We start from the raw sequence: 19,302 nt of genomic DNA, 5'->3' as shown, positions 1-19,302 counted from the left end.
AACTGTCCTTTGATTAAATGTTGCGGGGGTGGGGGGAGAGGGGTGTGGGGAGGATGACACCTATCCGGACCCCCAGATTTGGAATCAATACCAACTTTCTCAAGAAGAACACTAGCCCTCGGAGCTTCTGAAGTTCACGCATGTAGCTGCTGAGTGTGTCCCAAAGGAGCAAGCACGTTGTTTCACCCACTTCGGTATTAATACCTGCCATATCTTACCCGGTTAATTGCGGTTTGAAACCACTAGCACCTCACCCAGAGGACCGGGAGTGGGTGTAGTCTAGCGAGGTTACTTTCACTTGTAACCCTCCCCCCTCCCTTTCCAATTTCTTTGATGATTTTTCCCATAAATGCATAAGCTGCAGGGACTTAGTAGAAGCAGGCTGCTCCTCCTAAATGTGATTCGGACCATATGCTTTCTACATTCATCCCGGCGTGGGCTTTTCTTCTCTGAACTAACTGCTAACACGTTATAGTCACCTTGAAATTTCCTCTGCTATTTTCCAATTAAAAGCTTAATAGCCCTGGAAACGGAGTTCATGTGGTGAAGTTTACCATAGCCCCTTGTTCTGAAAGGCTTTCTGCTGGGATCCCATTATGTGCTCGAATAAACCCTTTCTGCAAACAGAAATGGGACTCGGGGTTGTCAGGTGTTGGGTTACAATAGACTTTGAGGCAGGGGACATTTTACCAACATAAATACAAACCTGTCCCTATAGGGAGATGTTGTCAAATACTGGGATATGGAAAACATTCCCATCAAATATGAGAAAAGGATTACCGCGCTATATCAAATGAGTATTTAGATCTCAACCCTCATGCGCACTGGAGTGAAACGGGGCCCAGGACCAAATAATACCAGAGTGTGTAAGTGGCACTGGGATAGGGTGGCTAGGTGACCCAGGAAGGAAAGGGGATTGCTCTGAGAATGAAAATGTCCCCTTGAATCCTGGTGCAGAGCTCTGCTGCTCTCCTTCCTCAGAGAAACTAGTTACTCTTATTTTCCTGATTCGTTTCGCTGACCATTTAAAGAGAAATTCAGCTTTGGTAAAAGTCCGTGGTCCTACATCTTTCTTTGACGCACAGATTTCCGATCAAAACAATTCCGATCAAAACAATACAAGTTCCCAGATTTGTGCCATTCGTAGATCATGAAAAGTGACTGCTGTAGGCACCATTTTTTTCCTTCCTGTTTCAGGCCCCACAGATCCCCGTGTGACCCTTGCGTCCCTACTCCACAATTTACGATTTACACAATTTACAATTTAGTTGTAGGGTTAGGAACTCGTTTCCCTGACTAAGGGTGGTAAGGGGCCAGATTAGAAAGGTGGGGGAGAAGGGCGAAAGCCAGGGGTGCTGGTTCTGTGCAGCTTTTGGGACAGTATTTCGGAGATAGCATTCGTGTGCAAAGGGTTCCTTCCCAGTCCCAGCAGGTCAGCCCGGAACAACTACCAACTCCTCCACGCACCTGAAACCCGAATAGCTAAGGGCATCGAGGTGGGGAAAGGTATAAAGTTATATTTATATTCCGCGTTCAAAACTCTCTCCCGGTTCCAAATCACTCTCCGCGGCAGAGAGTTTGCTGCTTCAACTCGCGACGGCGCTGTCTTAGAATTTACAGCAAACTCAGACCGCCAGCGCTCTGGTCTTGGTTGGCTGTAGGGCTGGGCACTGGAAAGCAAGGTTCAGAAAGGGACTATGGCCTCTGCGCAGTTCAGGAGTCAGGTACTGCAGCAGCAGACCCGGTCACATTAACTTTCTCCCACACAGTAAACAGCGGAGCGCACGTTCCCAGGGGCCGCTAATAGACCGTCCAGGACTTCCGTCGTCTCCTTCCCACTGAGTTGTTAAAGCGGTCCAGAGCCCACATTGTGCCTGGATTTTTGTTCAGTTGTTTTCTTGGTTGAATGAAAGAAGGCAGTCTTCTCTACGCGCACGCAGTGGCACTCGACATTGGACAAACCAATACTGAAAACAAGCAAAGAATATAAACGAAGTTTGTGCTGTAAAGGAAAAAAAAAAAGGCTTATGCGGTCTAATGTTATACACCAGAGACTCTTCCCATCGTCACGCAAATATTATTATGAGTAGATTCTATTCCTTATTCTTAAGTCAAACACAGCGGCTGTGGGGATTTGAACTGGGCAATTCAGGACCTTGGCTGATTCAATGATCATTGCAGAAACAAATTCCAGGTAACTTTGGGCCCCTAATTTGTCTTCTGCCTACACTCTCCGGGCCTTCCAAGGCAGAACTCTTTCAAGGTAGAGACTGTTTATTTTAAAGACAGAAGGAGGTAAGTAGAAAACTTAAAGTTACCCTATAAAACGAGTTGTCTTCCTGAAGCCTGACAGATTTAAAAAAAAAAATACTCCTTTTTCTTTGGTAGCAATGAAAAAGAAACTAGATTGCAAAACGCAGCGAAGAATTCCCGAATCACTACCCACCCCTCTCGATTCCTCTTGCCAGGTGGAGACTGTCCGTTCTTGAAACCCGGTTCTTCCGGGGGCCGACCTGCGGTGTACCCTCAATTCCCTTGCAAGCTCCGAATTGCTGAGGCCAAGGGTGGGGGAATGAAAGCGATCTAGGGCTCAGTACCTCGAGACCAGTCCTGGAGCGACGTGAGAGGGTAGGGGAGAGGCCTGCGGGCTGGCTTACGTGCACTCACCCCCCTCCCCATCGTCCCCCCGCCCCACGCCCCGTCCGCCCAGCCCGCCCGCTGTACCGCAGCGGCGCAGTCCGCCCCGGCTCTGGAAGGGGTAACAGAGCGCTTGGAAGAGGGGGCTGTGAGCGCCCCCGCCTGAGAGGCCTGGCTGCAGGTGGCGGGGAAGGTGAGGAGCAGGCCCCCAGGGGTGCCTGCCAGGGAGGAGGAAAGCGCGTAGGGAGCGAGAGGAGGCTGGGACCCCGGGGGGGGGGGGGCTGGGGGTGGCGGCGGGAGGGAGGAGGGACTGGGGAGGGAGGGCGGCGGAGGAGGTGCTGGGTCCAGTCTGCGAGGAAGGGACCAGGGAAGGAAGTGGCTCAGACCAGTAATCAGAGCTCTCCCCGGTTCTGTGCAGCTGCTGGAGAGCCTCGGCGTGGGAGGACCAGCGGGTGGAGCCTGCGCCCTGGAGAGTGGCGGGCAGAGAGGCGACGCGCTTGGGGACCAGCGGGCTGCGAGCGCCTTCGGAGCCGGGGAGACTGCTGCCGTACCTCCCGGCCGCCGCCGACCTTCTGGGGCCTCCCGAGAGCGGGCCTCCGAACTCCTAGTTCCAGCTCCCGCCGCCGGCCGGGGGGAGCCCTGGGCATGAACGGCTACGGCTCCCCCTACCTGTACATGGGCGGCCCGGTGTCGCAGCCGCCGCGGGCGCCCTTGCAACGCACGCCAAAGTGCGCGCGCTGCCGAAACCACGGGGTGCTCTCCTGGCTCAAGGGCCACAAGCGCTACTGTCGCTTCAAGGACTGCACCTGCGAGAAGTGCATCCTGATCATCGAGCGGCAGCGGGTGATGGCGGCGCAGGTGGCGCTGCGCCGGCAGCAGGCCAACGAGAGCCTGGAGAGCCTCATCCCGGACTCGCTGCGGGCTCTGCCAGGGCCCCCGCCGCCGGGGGACGCCGCGGCCACCGCCGCCACCGCCTCGCAGTCCTCTCCAGCCTCCCAGGCGTCCCAGCCGCCGGCGCCGCCTCGTCCCGCCGCGGAGTTGGCCGCGGCCGCCGCGCTGCGCTGGGTCGCTGAGCCCCAGCCCGGGACGCTGCCGGCGCAGCTAGCGAAGCCAGGTGAGAGCGTCTGCGGGACTGGGGTCGCGCTCCGAATGGGGGGACTTCGAGGGCGCTCGGGGATCCGTGGGGAAGGCCAAGGACGAGTTTGTGGGAAGTTGACCTGGTTGGGCCTGCCCAACCCCCACCAGGCACCGGTTCTTACTCTCCCGGAAAAAAAGGGTTCTTGAGAGTCTGAAGCAGGTGGAACCCAGGAGCCCGCCAGAGGGGCCACCAAATAGCCCGGCTGTGTGACCCTATCGTCAGATGCTTTCCCTAGGTTGAAAGGGAACATAACAGGTCAATTCCAAGAGTAAAATTAGGTCCCGGGGAAGACCAACTTTAAATGCACCACGATGAGGAGGGTTTTCCTGGCTGCCAGTTTTAGGCGGGGGTCAGGGGTTTTCACTTGGAGCGAGGGGGTAAGTAGGTGCTAACTAGCAGTCAGGGCCCAGTGCTTTGCAGTTTCTAGGAGATTCTTGGCTTGGTCCGGAACACAGCAGCATAAAAAGGCGTTCTGTCTCTTACTTAAAGGAACTAGGAGGCCTCAAGACTTAGAATTCGCCTTTAAAGAATTAGAAGGAAAAGGTTCCAAAAGGCTTCAAAGTGAGATCAGTTAACTCTTTTTTGCTGATCTACTTCTTTGGTCCTTTAATGCCAGGGCTGTTGTGGTGTAAAGAAATTAAATCTAAACCTTGGCCTACAGTGGAGAAAACCTAGCAAGTGCTTTTCCAGAATTATGCAGGGTTGGCTTGGCCTGAAATAATATGGGGCTTTCTGGATATCTAGCTTCCCACTGTTCAGAAATGCTTTGATTTGGGGATGGGGTAACCGGGTTCTGAGCCCTGACAGTGGGCAGACTCCAATTTCTACTTGGTTCTCTCTTTCTGGCCCCTTCCTGAGTCTGGCTGCCCCCATTTTAAGCCTCTTACTCTCTTTCCTCCGAGGAACCTCCAGCTTTACCCCTGGCCTCTCTCAGCCTCATGGCAACGGAGTGTGGTGTTTCCTCTTCACTGGGAAAATGTACAAAGGAGACAGGCCCATCTCCTCTGGGATGGGGTGTACTGGGTTTAGGAGTGAAAGGCCCGCGAAGTTTTTGGTAGCTAGAGCCGCTGTCTCTACTTTCTCAGCCGCTCCATGACAGCTCTTTTCCAGAGAACCCCAGAGCACTGTGCGGAACTGGTGTGTGTGTGTGTGTGTGTGTGTGTGTGTGTGTGTGTGTGTGACGCTACTACTCACTGTTGGTGTGTGGTGAGGTGGTAGGTAGTTTGGTCAGTCTGTCAACCTTCTGGCTCAGTTGTGCCCTGTAGGCTGAAGCTCAGAAAGCAGTTTGCTGCCTGGGTTTTGTGTCTATTTAACTACAAGCCTGTCTCAGAAGCACCGCCCCACGACCCTCATCTTTTTCTTTGTGGATTTGCCGGTAGAGAAACTGGAGCCTATGATGGGAAGAGGGTTTCCTGGATTTGTCCTGAGAAGAAGGAGGAGAGTTTGGTCTCAGTCCCAGAATTCCATGCTGCTCACTTTTCATTTTCCAGTCTGGGGGTTTTCCTGGCTCTGGGATTAGAGTCCCCAGGATGAGAGCAGAAGGCAGAGTTAAAATTCAAGTTGCTATTTTTACATTGCCCAGCCGCCTGCCAAGCAGCTTTTCTAGAGCAGTAACCTTGAGTTCTGTGGTCCTCCGTGGTTGTCCTTCTCCATAGCCAAAATTTACAAAGAGCCACAAAAATCCAAGGCAAGGAGGAAAGGGAGTGGTTTAGGACATTGAGGAGGCCAGGCTGGAGCAGGAAGGCCCACACCTTAGAAGAGTTAAAAGGGGCAAAGAATTTTAAGGGTGCAAACCAGGCTCCTTGCATGCTTTCCCTCTCTCTATCCGCACCAGATACTCAAGGGTAGCCTGAGCCTTCCAAATTGAGAACTAGTAATTGAGAGAGGAACAAAAACAAGAGGGGGAGGAGGAGGGGAAGGGGGAAGAAGATGAGGAAGAAGAGGAGGAGGAAGAAGAGGAGGAAGAGAAGAAGAAGGAGGAGGAGAAGGAGAAGAAGGAGAAGAAGGAGAAGAAGAAAAGGGGAGGAAGAAGAGGAAGAGGAGGAGGAGGAGGAGAAGAGAAGAAGAAGAAGAAGAAGAAGAAGAAGAAGAAGAAGAAGAAGAAGAAGAAGAAGAAGAAGAAGAAGAAGGTCTAGAGACTGAGCTGTGTGGGACAAGGAGGAAGAGGAGCAGGAGGAGGAGGAAGAAGACAAATTCAGCCAGAGACTGAGCTGAGCTGTGAGGCCAGGGCTTCAGTTTCCAGTCGGTTACACCACATACCATGCACCTTCGCTAACTTACTTTTGTTTTCCTTTATCAATTGCATTCTGTTAAGGGGGGAAAAATCACTTGGCTTGAGAGAGGAGCTGATTTACAATTTTTCACCAGGAATACAAATAGACTGCTCTGTGCAGCATGTGTTTTAAAAAGCAACTCTGTTGGGAGGGGTTAGCCGAGTTAAAACCTCCTGGTTGAGGCTGCCTGTTGCTGCATCGCTGTGCATTTGTCTGTGGCGCGCCATCATCTTTAGACATGTATTAGATCTTCCTGTATAAGTCAGTCCATTCCATGGCGAGTAAGTGTGGCCCCATTGGGGTGGAAGGGCCATGAACCAGTGCCCAGCAGTGGTCTCTGAGTCCAGAAACTGCTAGCAGACCTTTTAGGTCTGCTCCTTGGTCAGCTTGGGTTTTGAAAATCGGCTTGGATTGCATGCAGGCAGAGGACCTCCCACAGGCCACAGGCCGCCGCTGCTAAGTTCTTGGAGACAAGTGCAGGTGGAGCGTCGGCACACGGAGGGAGTCTGTTTCTTCTCCGAATATTTGAAGGAAATACAGGCCTTAAGAAGGATGTTGGCTAGGCACCAAGGGAGAAAGCCCATGTAGTTCAGGGAGGAGACATGAACACCAAAACTCGGTTTTCTAACTGGAAGGAATCTTTCCTGAGCTCTCCCTCAGATGTCTTAGAGGAATGTTTGGGCATTGTTTGTTTCCAATGTGAGTTTAAGAAGACGCTGCTGGCTGTTTCACCTACAGATTGAAAAAAATTTTAATTACAGACTTCTGCCAGTCATGTCTGATGTAAATAAATTAAATTTTGATTGCGCTCCAATTTCTAAGTTACCGTTCGCTATAGATACTGTGCAATCCACATACTCCCGCCTCTGACTTCCCCTTGTGTCACCTCCTTTCCTCCCTCCCCCCAGGACAACAGCTCAGGGAGCCTAACCTTTTGCAGCTGTTAGAGCTTCTGACCTGGGAGTCTTAATCAAACCAGCTAAGCCAGCCTTTCAGGACCAGGACCAAGGGCTGTGGATCTGAGGGAAGTTAAGGGTCATGGCCAAGTCACATTTGCTACCTTACCCCAAACTTTTCCTCTAGAGGAGGGTCCTGGGTGCTCATAGGCCCCGGTGCCTGGAAAGGAAAGATCAGTGGCTGTGGCTGTGGATTCTTCCTTGGTGTATATCTGCCATATGGCAGACATACTATATATATATGTCTGCCATATATATATATATATATATATATATATATATATGTGTGTGTGTGTGTGTGTGTGTGTGTATCACATAAATATATAGATTCCACATATATGCCATATGTATATATGTGTATGTACATATATGTATATATAAAATAAATATATATATAATTTTAATAGAATTTAAATAACTGATATATGTATTATTTAAATGCTCTTGAAGGATATTTCGTTGGAGATTGAAGAGCAGAGTTGCATAGGAAAGTAAGATGTCCTTTAATTCTGAAAGAGGCAAACAACAAGGCAGAGAGAGAGAGAGAGAGAGAGATTTTGGAAAGCTGACTTCATTTTTGCCTCCTGCTGAAGCACCTTTCTGATTGCTCCAGCTCGATTTGGATTGCCCAGTCTGCTTCCTTCAGTTTAATTCTTTTCCCTTTTAATTCTCCAAAGAGAGAGGCATTTGCGTGAAGGGTTCCTGTGTGACTGTAGACCCAGGGCAAAGAAGAAGGGGAACAATTACAAGTCATCTGGGGTGTCTGCCTGTGAACTGAAACAAACAAACAAACAAACAAACACCCTGAAAACTGCATCTGGCTTTAAGGTGGCTGGATTTGAAGCAAGGGGCTTTAAGAAAAGCCATATAGGAAGAAATACGAGGACAAGAAGACTGCCACTTAGAACCTCTTATTCAGACCTGACTTTGGGGGATAAAAAAAATTCAGTCTTTTCCTTGCTAGATTTGTTGGGTAGGTCAGTTGCAGTGACTTAGGGGAATGCCTGACTGACCAAGCAGAGGAGGCTGGCCTCTCTGGTGGCCCTAGCCCTGAATGGAGAGGCTTATAGTGACAGCATGCTGGCGTCCTGGGTACTGAAGGTGGTCTGCTTGTCCCTGGTCACTGTTCCTCCTTAACTAAGGACTAAAGCTTGTCTCCCCAGCCCTTCCTTCTCAGCCCCTTTTGGCCTCTGCCCCCTGCCTGCTTCCTCCTGATCCAGCCTCCCCTGAGGGGCATTGGAATGTTCCCCTCAGTCTGATGGAGCCAAGGAGTAAGGTTAAAGGGAACAGAGTCCTCCTGTAGGAGCTGGAGTCTGTTGCCAGGCAGAGACCCCCCAGCCTCCTCCAGGCCTTATAAATCTGAGGGATGACGGTGCTCTCTCCACCTACAACAACTTTTCCTCTCCCTGATGGATGAACTCTCGGGTTTAAAAGATTACAGTAATCACGGGAGGACAGTGTAAATCGAATCTGATAGCAATAACTTTTGGAGAAGGTCAGGCTCAAGTGAAACGTTACCAAGCAACAGGCGTTTTGTTTGCAAAATACAATCAAAGAGCATCGATGAGAAATTCTTTTCTGCAGCAAGTCAGCACTTTCTGTTAACAGCTTTACAGAGAGAAGGGGGGTAAATCTTCATAAATCAAAGTCCCTGCAGGACTTGGAACCTTTTCCGGAACTGTTGCATTTCATCCTGACTGGGAAGAAGAGTACCCAGTGAAAACTCATTTGCCTGCCTGCCTACCTGCTTTCTTTTCCATTCCGTGATGGCTTTCTTCTTTTAACTAACTGGTTGTAGCCTCCACCCTCTCTAGCCATTAACCACTCAGGTCCTTGGAGTCCCCAGTTCTAGTCCAGTGTAGTTTCAATTACATGATAGGCCTTTGGACATCAAAGGACCACCACTTTGCCATACACGTAGTCTGACTGACTCCCACACAGCATCTTATCTGTCCCCTGCCTAATTGGCACACTGTTCTTTTCTGGGAAGGAAAAACAAAATGAAGGTGGAGAAGTAGGTGATGGTTTCCATTTTATTTTATGGCTTAACAGATTTCACAAAGTCCAGCTGCCTTCCAAATAATAGAACATTATGAGAAACTCAGAACATTCACCGGTTCTGGGCTCTCTTCATTACAGTGACTAGTCAGACTTGAATTTCAGGCTGACATCAATGTTCTACTGTTTTCCACGCCAGAGTATTAGCTCCGTGTGTCTTCATGTGTGAATAATATTCCCTTCTGTGTGAAGATCCCGTAGTTCGCCCTGCTTCTGGCTTCTGCGTAACTCGCTGTGTCACATCATAAAATGTGACCAACTAACTGATCAGATACTTTGGAATTTGGCAAAAGATTAGCAGTGGCCGAGGCAGTGCTGTGGTTACCCATGTATAATCTTACCTGGCCCTGTACCTAGGGATCTAGGGGATTTAAGGGGATTTGTTAAGTAGAAGAATAAGCAAGCAGCCAGCTGCATCCGATGAGATGAACAGGTGGATGTGTAGATTTCTCCTCAACCTTTTCAAAGCTTCTAGTTTCTTTCTTAGAAACTGATCATGCTGAATTGTTTTTTGTATGACACATGAAGTCTACACTTGTAAACTATACTTCCTTAAGCCCACCAGTCCTTTCTAAGCAATCTCCCTACAAAATCTTGGCTTTATAGAATCTCAGACTTAGGGTCTTTCTGTCAGCCTCTCGAGTGTTAGGATTACAAGTGTGCACTACCATGCCAGGCTAAGGAGATCATCCTGAATCCATTATACAGTGTTAAGCCAGGGCTAGTCTTTTACAAAGCAAAGCATTGAGTATTTTTATGTACACATGGGCACACACACGCGCGTGCGCACACACACACACATGCACATACACAATTTTAGAACAAGATTTATTCATATCACAACTTTCTTTAAATTTCTACTAACTCGGTTTTTAATGATTCTTCACTCCTAGTGTGAGATCAACAGAAAGTATGAGAAATGGCTGTGTTAAATGTTTGACTCCGGAAGCCCCTGAGGGGCTTCTCGTGCTGTAGCTATTTATTGGCATGGATTCCCACCCAGAGATCTACCTCCCCCAAATCACAGGAACATTTCTAACTGTGTGGTGTGCTTCAGGGACTGGAGAGTCTGTGATACCTGGGTTATTATATGAGAATCCGGTCAGTGCTTGTGTCTTGCTCTAGGTGTTAGGTGGCTTTAGGTTTTGTGCACTAATTGGATAGAGTCCCTAATGCCAGTGACAGCTAAGTCAGAACACTTTTTCATTTGTGTGTATTTTGAGCAGTGTTTGTTTCACACATATGGCAGGCTTTCTTAAACTATTTGAATACATTTTTTAAAAAGTTGTATTTTTATATGAAGAAATTCATAGAAAGATGGTTCAAATTGTAAATTTTAGGCTATTATGTGTTTTTAATTTTATTTTATTAGCAAAGAACAAGGTATAGTTGCCATTGCATGGCCCGTGTGCTTAGAAGGAGGTGGCATTGTTTTTCAAAGATGTGTCCTCAATGAAGCTCTCATAAACTTGAAGAAAAGTTTGTTTCAGGGTTGGAATGTGAGGATTTCTGCTTTATGGGCTATGAAGTGGGAGCTCGAATATTTGATATTATTTTTTAAAAGGTTTGGCTTTTTTCTTTTGTAATGCTTAAAAAGCGTGTCCTCACTTGTATTAACTGGCCTGGCATGACAGAAATACAGTGTCATGGTTTCGTCTACCTTTGACTGGTTGGTTTTTCCTTCCTGTACTGTATGCAGAGTTGAAACTGCCAATTGAGATAGCCTTCCACTCCTTATGTTCCGATTAGAGTCTCTGTTTAATAAGTTGGAAGGCAGAGGGTCCTGGGGAATATTCCTGTTTTGTTTTCTCAGCTGATATTCTATGGTTCTGTTTCTGGAAAGGCTTTTGGGCTTTACACCAATTGGAATGATTCGTATAGTTTGTTTAGGAGGGGAAACTCTGGAAATGTAAAGGAATACCTATTATTAAATTATTCTTTATCACTGAGCTTAACTCTTACCCTCTGTAATTACTTGTGAAAGTCTGTGTTTATAGCAGCTTGCAATGACTTTAGTTTAGGTACAATAATAGGCACCTGAGTGCCCCCAAATTGCAGGGACTGTCAATTCTGCTTCTCATAAATTATTTTTGGGGCGAGGAGTTTTGGTTTTGAGGCCCATCATCCTTGGCTCTGTTTTGAAACCCAGCACCCCTGGGTGCTGATGGGCATCCTGCATACATTCATTTCTCAAATTTGTATGCCTGCCCTCTGGTATGTGAACCTGCTTCTCTCACTTGCCCGTGCCTCCTCTTCCTCCTCCTCCTCCTCCTCCTCCTCCTCCTCCTCCTCAGCATAAGCACTGCTGGTCTCAGTTGATTACAAAGCCCTTAATTCATGCATCTGAGTCCTAGGACATCCTGCCAACTTTTCTCACGTTTAGCCATAGCCTGGACACTGAGACTGGGAAGCTGAAGAGCCCAGAAATCTTGAAAGAGCAGGGATGACTCAGCATGGTACTCCTCCTCCTCCTCCTCCACTGCTCAAATACCCCAAAGTGCACAGTGCATTGGTGTGTCTCCGTAACAGGGGCAAAGGACAACGCAAAGAGGGGAGAATGGCTTCATCACCATTTGCCCTTTGAGGCCTTCCAATTACCAGAACAAGCTGGCAGTCACAGAAGATTACATGAGGTGTGTTCTGCAGAACTTGGAAAACAGATTCAAAGGTAGAATTATATCCTGTCCGACTTTTTGTTGTTGTTGATGATGATACAGGTTTCTTTGAGTAGCTAGAGCATCGATTCTAAGTGTCCCTCACTAACCTTCTGGTCCAGGGGTTACCTGGAGCCTGAAGTCAGTCATGGAAGACTGAACCTGGCTGATAAGGCTGTTTTGCTGAAGAAGTTTTCAGTGTTTGAATTCACCCAAGGCATGTGAAATGTTACCTTTTAAGACACGAGGCGACTTTTAGCTCGTTTCTGTTAAGGATAGCCAAGTTAGGAGCTTTCCAGGTGTGTAGACATGCCCCTTATTCTCAGAGACAAGGTCATTTCTCAAGCAGAAGCAAAACCACCAACAAACAAAAACAAACCTTGCCAACTCAGTAGACTGCTGTGATACTGTGTCCTGTTTTTCTTGTTTTATGGTAAAAATATAGGTGACAGATTTTTAACATTTTAAGGTGGACATCTTGGTGACATTGAAGACGTTTATGGTGCTTTAAAAGTCACCACTATCCACCCAGAACTTTTCCATTATCCTCGATTAAAATGTCACGTTCATTAAAGAGTAACTAACTTTCTGTCTCTCCTCTCCTAGTACTACCTCTCTACTGTCTCTGTACTTGATCCATTCTAAGCATCGCATAGCCGTGAAATCATATAACTTCTTTTGTGGCCAGCTTATCCTTAAAGTTCTTCTGTGTAGCAGATATCAGAATTTCATTCCTTTTTGAGTCTGAATAATATTCTGTTTATCCCGTCATTCATTGATGAACAGTGTGGGTTGCTCCAACCTTGGGATCCCTGTGAATAATGTATTTGCTGCCTCCCAAGCTATGCCTGGTCATGTTGCATTCTCTCCAGTACATGCACTATTTCCCCATGATGATAACTTCCATGAGCTCATGATGTCTTCCGTCTTTTTTAATTCTGTATCCTTGTTTTGGCCTATTGTAAGGTCAATAAATGCTTGGTGCTGACGATGGATAATAAAAGCTGAATTTAGGTGTGGAGAGATGTGAGCCATTTTAAACATCATACCAGTATGCACATGGGGGAAGCATTGAGCTTGTTTTCTGAAGCTCCATTGAACAGGGGTCAAAATGCAATTGTGTGCTTATTTCAGAGCCGACACATCATCACTGCCCACCCCTTCTTGCGGGTTTGGAATAGAGTGATAGGGGAGTTCTCTGTGGGGTCATACGTCAGGGGGTTATACATGAGTGCAGGCTGCTTAGAATATAAATCAGCATGGACCTTTTTGTTTGGTCAGGTTTGGCCTGTGTGTCAAGGACAGGGGATTCAAGCAGTTCAATAATTGGGAGGTAAAAGCTGGACCTGTCGTCCTAGGAAGCAGGTTGGAGAAAGGATGCCACATTTATCTTATAGAAGTAGGTCTTTGGTGAATCCCATAGTAGCCACTGGGAGCAAAGCAGAGATTCATTGTGTAGACTACAAATGAACCCCAACAATAGAAACCTTCTAGTTTTTATTAAAGAGATAATAAATAAATTTATTATTTATTACTAATGTAAACTTTCAGTACATCATCATTGTAATGAAAGTGACAGTTTGGGATGGGAATGAATTTGTATTAGACGGGGTTGAAAGCTGCGTGCTTTGTTTTAATCTAAGAATGTTAATCTAAGAATGCTTTAAAATACGTATGTTTGGCTGCAGGCTTCTGTTGGCTTAGCCTGTGCTTAAGATAGAAGTGGTGTCAGAGAAATGTCCATCAATGGGCCTTTGTTCAAAGCTTTGAAAGTAAACAACAACAGGTAGGAGGGGTGCCTTCGAGAAGCTGCTTTGACGAAATTTCACCTCTGGCTATCTGCACACAAGCAGGTTTGCCCACAGCGAGGCCCACAATGAGGCTATTCAGGCCAGAAGAGAAAACACAGACCCACAGTCCTCACAACCTGATGACTGCCTCACTGGAGTGCTTCTCTCTCTCTCTCTCTCTCTCTCTCTCTCTCTCTTTCTCTCTCCCTTTCTTTTTCCTTCAGATCAGTTACTCTAGATTAAGATTTTTAAAAGATAAAAAATCTATTTGTATGTAGTTTGCTAGTAAAACAAACTATATTCCTTTATTTACAATGAAACCCAAAGCCCTCTTGCCCACTGCCTTCTGACTATTTAGTACCGCAGTGCGCTCTCCTCTTGAGTAACATCCTAGGTTAAAATGTCACACTGGCGACTGCTCTGTTGCCAAGCTAGTCTTGGCTCTATTAAGAAAATTCTTTGTCATCCTTCCTCCTTCAAACATACTTTGAAATGTTGCTCTAGGTCCTTCCCTGTGGCACATCAGTTGACACAAAGGCACCCACCTACCTCTTCCCACACATGGTGGACAGTTCCTGAACCCACCCCACCCCCCAGCCATTTCTTTCTCCCCTCCAGCATCTGTCCTGCCATCTGGAATTTGAACTGGCTTTGTTTGGCTTTTAGGAAAGGTCCGGGGAGCTGACTTTGCCTGGCCCTTCAGTGGTTTTCTTTTCTTTTCTTTTCTTTTTTTTTTTTACAAGTGATTTCAAAGGTTGTATTTGTATTTCACTTAGAAGCTATATCAACTAGTTACTTGTACATGATAACCTAACTTAAAAACAACAAACAAACAAACAAACAAGCAAACAAGCAAGCAAACCAAAAAACCTGTCCTAATCACAAGCCCTATTTAGCTAAAAACCAGGCCATGGGAAGCAGATGGGATTATTAAAGTGCCCATGGGGTGGTGTGCAGCAGGTGATGATGGCCAGAGCCCCATCCTGTGACCTTTTCTTGTGCTCTGGTCTGGTTCAGAGTCTCACAGCCCTGCTATGTGGGTAGCTAGTGTGGTGACATCCAGGTCTTCCGTGGTTACCCGTTTATGTGACCATTCTATTTTATTATTATTATTATTAGTGTTATTATTATTATTTTCATATACAAATAGATAAACCTTGAGATACTTATAGACTTTTCCTCCTATTCTGCTGGGGGTGTGGCTGCTCCTTCACACAGGGGGAATAACTACATTCACATGAGTTTGTTTGGGGTCCCAGTGCAGAATTCAGCCGAACCCCCAACTTAGCAGATTTAATTTCAAACTTGATACTCGTTTCTAAAATTACATCCAGAAAAAGGAGCAAAGATCCACACAATGAATGAACTATGGTAAAATGTTCTTTCCAAAATGTTTGCGTTTTGCAACTGTAGTTACATGGATGTCTGCTTCAGGCCATTATAGGTGTGTGTGTGTGTGTGTGTGTGTGTGTGTGTGTTTAAGCCTCCTCTTCTACAGCATTCCGAGAAAACACTGATTGCCGGTCGGTCTTCTTTTACTGACTCCAGTCCCCACCCCCCACCCTCCCCCCACCCCGACTCCATTTGCCAATGGCTTTTGATTTCTTCCTTAAAGGCTGGCAGCGTGTTATGATCCACTGAGGCAGACTTCCTCATCCCAGAAGGCTGAGTGGTGCTTGACTCTGAGCACACCAGGAAGGGATTAACCCAACTGTTCTCTTGCCTTTTCAGATTTGACTGAAGAGCGACTTGGCGACAGCAGTTCAGCGGACAATGCTGCGGAGGCCTTCAGCGACAAAGACACCGACCAGAGGAGCTCCCCAGATGTTGTCAAAAGCAAGAACTGCTTCACACCCGAGAGCCCCGAGATCGTGTCCGTGGATGAAGGTGGGTACGCCGTGCAGAAAAACGGGGGCAACCCCGAGAGCTGCCCCGAGAGCCCCAAGTACCACGCTGAGCAGAGCCACCTCCTGATCGAGGGCCCGTCGGGGACCGTCTCTCTGCCCTTCAGCTTGAAAGCCAACCGGCCACCCCTGGAAGTGTTGAAGAAAATCTTTCCCAACCAGAAGCCCACTGTACTGGAGCTCATCCTGAAAGGCTGCGGGGGCGACCTGGTCAGTGCTGTGGAGGTCCTGCTGTCCAGTCGCTCCTCTGCGGCTGGGGCGGAGCGGACGGCCGAAGAGAGCCTGGTGCTGCCCTCCAGCGGCCATATCTTCGAACACACGCTGGGCTCCTACCCTATCTCTTCCTCCAAGTGGTCGGTGGGCTCTGCCTTCCGAGTCCCTGACACCTTACGCTTTTCCGCGGACTCCAGCAACGTGGTCCCCAACCCCTTGGCCGTGCCCCTGCAACATCCTTTCCCCCAGCCACCCCGGTACCCGCTGATGCTGAGGAATACTTTGGCCAGAAACCAGTCGAGCCCCTTTTTGCCCAATGACGTCACCCTGTGGAACACCATGACCCTGCAGCAGCAGTACCAGCTGAGGTCCCAGTATGTCAGTCCATTTCCCAGTAACTCCACTAGCGTCTTCCGGAGCTCGCCCGTGCTCACCTCCCGCACCACAGAGGACCCTCGGATCTCCATCCCCGACGATGGGTGTCCAATCGTGACAAAGCAGTCCATCTACACAGAGGATGACTATGATGAGAGGTCTGACTCCTCGGATTCTAGAATACTCAACACGTCGTCGTAAAGTGTATCTATGGGTGGTGACCAGGTGACATTTTGTGTGTGTTGGAACCCTGGGCCCTCCCCAGGAGAGTCCGCTAATTCTGTATACTCTTTCCTCCTGTTTGACAAAGTGACTGTGCTTGATTAGTCTATACATTAGCAATAAAAACATAACTTATTTAATTTCCCGCACTTCATTGGAAAATGCCAAATAGCTCTGCTCTGTGGATTTAGTGCTGAATGTTGTAAATGAGTTTAAAGCTGAGGACTGCCCTGGGAGGCTGGGCAGTGGGGGGGGGTCAGCTCTACTCCTAAATTCAACCTGGAATGTTCAGTGAAACAGTATACTTGAATGCCATTTTGTAATAGAGGATGCCTCAGGATGCTGGAACCCTTAGGGAGTAGAAATTCGATTGCCAGCCGACCTCGAGCAGGGACGTTCTATTACTCCTATTCTAAAGAGAGACTGCACCCAGACTAGAGCGGACTGCGCAGGCTCTGACGGAAGCTCGCTCGGACAGTTTTCAGAGACAAACTCCATTAAGAACCATTCTTCTCACGTGGCTGAACTGAAACACGTGTAATGTCAACATGATACCAATCCCACCTGTGAACTGCATGAAACGTGTCGCGAGGCGAACACGAGATTAAGCTTTGTCAGGTTTAATGTAGCATGCTCAGTAAGGACTCTAGAAAAATAAACTAAGGACATGAACTTGGTTGATGTCTTTTCTGCTTGTGGAAGGAAGATGTCCCAACACAGAAACTCCCTCGTGGGTCTGAAACCAAGATACCATTCAATGAGGTCAGGTCTTAAACGGGGCGTTTCCTGTGCTGGTGGGGCCTGGGTTCAGCAGGCATGGGTTTTGGTTCACCCCCTTGCACTCCAATCTGAACAGTAACAGCAAAGCACAGTAAAAATGGGAAACTATTAACAGTGCACAGCTGAGTGAGAGAAAGACACGAGGTGTGTCCAGTAGAGACCTCACACGAAACCCACCGGGCACATGAACACTGTAGCCCCGGAAGTCCCTCGGCCTCACATTTGGAATATCGGTGTGAGTCCCCCATTTCCATGTGGATGATTCTAGCATAAGGAAAAGCATTCAGGGCTTCCCCGCCTTCTCTGGGAAAGCATCCTTGAGCTTGTCGTGCCATAACTTACTGTTCCTGCTCTCCTGAACGCTTGAGAGGGGGTGATGACTGCTTAGGTCAGACAATCATGTTATGAACCTTGGGAATCTGGAAGGGAAAATGAACAGTCAAAACCACAAAGGCCTCTACACGAGGAGATGCAGGGAGCACCCCTCGACAAGTGTTAGCTTCGAGGGGCTCTTGAGTGATGGGAAAAGGGTCACAGTTCGTCCTGAGACTCCTCCAAACCCAAAACAGCTCTGGGAGAAGAGAGCATCAGATCTCATTACAGATGGTCATGAGCCACCATGTGGTTGCTGGGAATTGAACTCAGGACCTCTGGAAGAGCAGTCAGTGCTCTTAACCACTGAACCATCTTGCCAGCTCCTGGGAGGAAGGGTCTTATTCAAAAGAAGAATGTCATTTTCATTTCCATAGGGCGCCTCTGGGGTGAGCAATCTTTGAGAAAGAAAGATTTCTTTGTGTTGCTTGGACTATTAATGTATTTTGTGGACATAGTTACATACCAGAGTGCTTGAAAGTAAATACCATTCTGCTGTTGAATGTTGCGTAAATGTTAGTATTTCCAGAAAGTGAATGAGAATAACTTGCCCTTTGAACTCAACATGGGGCGTGGCCCTGAGGTCTAGTATCTGAGTCTTCCCAGGACAAATGCATTTTCAAAGACATTTATATCTCTGTGATTTGCCCACCTTTGCTTACCAAGCAGCGATGATATGAACCGAGCTGTTATGAAGTCTGCCTCTAGATGTCACTTCTCCAGGTTGAATGGTCCCAGGTAGACAGAGAATTGGTTGATATGTATCTTTAATGTCCTAGAGTGCAAAGCAGAAATATCTGTGAAACAGTTTACCTGTGAAGCTGGTATAGGCCTGGTTCCCCACCTCCCCCCACACACACACCCTGTGTTATCTCCTGAAGAGATATTTTGGTGGGATAAGAGTGGACTTGGCTCTAGAGTGAGATGGGTTTCTAGGTCCCTGTGTCCTGTTCCCTCTGCATTCCTAGAAGTCAGGGCCCTCTGGTTAAAGCGATTCAACCTCTCAGAGTCTGACTCAGAGCTTCCTGCTACAGCGTGCAGAGCTCAAGGGAGCTGGGCTTACCTGCAGTACAAGCACTCGCTTCTCTTCTCCATGCAGGTAAACATCTGGATGTCAGAGTCAGGGGGAAATCACCTCACTTCCAGAAAATTCCAACTATCACACACGGCAACTAGGCGCTTGGCTGTCTGACCTGGAAGCCCATCCCGTCTGATTAGAAGTTGATTCACATTCAAAGTCAGTTTCTCCGTTCCTTTCTGGGGATCGTCTGTCTGCTCCTAATTTTAGTCAAATGCTTCTTTCACCAGAGATGCCGAGAGTGTGTTAGTTGTTCCGTGATCCTTCTGTCTCAAAGTGGTTTGTGCCTCCCGGAGGCTACATTTCCAAGGCCAATTCCTGAATTCAGAATTGCAGATTTTGTGAGTCAGAATCCCTGGCTTCTGGGGCAGTTACACGTTCATGAGGTAATTTGTGAATCTTCTCGATTAGAGGATGGTTTCTCTCTCTCCCATGCTTTTCTTCCCAGACCTGTGCCGAGTGAAAGGATCGAGGGATATAAACTCTTAAACTGAGGCTCCCAGGTTCCCTTTACGTAGCCAGGTTAACCTCACTGTGTAAGCACCTGAGTGCTTGCTTTAAGTCCAGTACCTAATACACACGGTGTCATTTACTACACAGGTGGGTACACATCTGGGGGACGGAAATGTCTGTTTCTGGAAAGCATAAATCTGTGGTCCCCTTTTCGCCCAAGGGAACGAAAGCGCTATGAAGCCTTCAAGTTATTCCTGGTGTTTACTGGTGACATTTGAGAATAGTTTTTACCCTGCTGGTTTGGATTTTGGGAAAGGAGCAGCAATCTTCACTGTGGGGTGCAAACAGTTTTATGTGCTCCTAAGCAGCAGTAGATGGCCAGGGAGACCCCAGGCGCAG

At 47.7% G+C, this 19,302-nt stretch overlaps 1 protein-coding gene across 1 annotated transcript; it reads left to right on the top strand.

The window, feature by feature from the left end:
• The first annotated feature begins 3,282 nt into the window (after positions 1-3,282).
• On the top strand, positions 3,283-16,199 carry Dmrt3 (doublesex and mab-3 related transcription factor 3). The gene is made up of 2 exons (XM_052172757.1): positions 3,283-3,751; positions 15,238-16,199. The coding sequence occupies exons 1-2, from the start codon at positions 3,283-3,285 to the stop codon at positions 16,197-16,199; spliced, it is 1,431 nt and encodes a 476-aa protein (XP_052028717.1).
• Positions 16,200-19,302: the final 3,103 nt, after the last annotated feature.

This window comes from Apodemus sylvaticus, chromosome 1, assembly GCF_947179515.1.
Source record: "Apodemus sylvaticus chromosome 1, mApoSyl1.1, whole genome shotgun sequence".
Classification (NCBI taxonomy): domain Eukaryota; kingdom Metazoa; phylum Chordata; class Mammalia; order Rodentia; family Muridae; genus Apodemus; species Apodemus sylvaticus.
Note: the sequence above shows the minus strand (reverse complement) of the source record. Positions and strands in the feature narration are given on the sequence as shown.

Bases quoted from the DNA above. Each gene is read 5' to 3' on its own strand.
- Dmrt3 (XM_052172757.1), top strand. From the start codon at position 3,283: ATGAACGGCTACGGCTCCCCCTACCTGTACATGGGCGGCCCGGTGTCG. The intron at 3,752-15,237 runs GTGAGAGCGTCT...TTGCCTTTTCAG, and splicing joins GGCGCAGCTAGCGAAGCCAG to ATTTGACTGAAGAGCGACTT.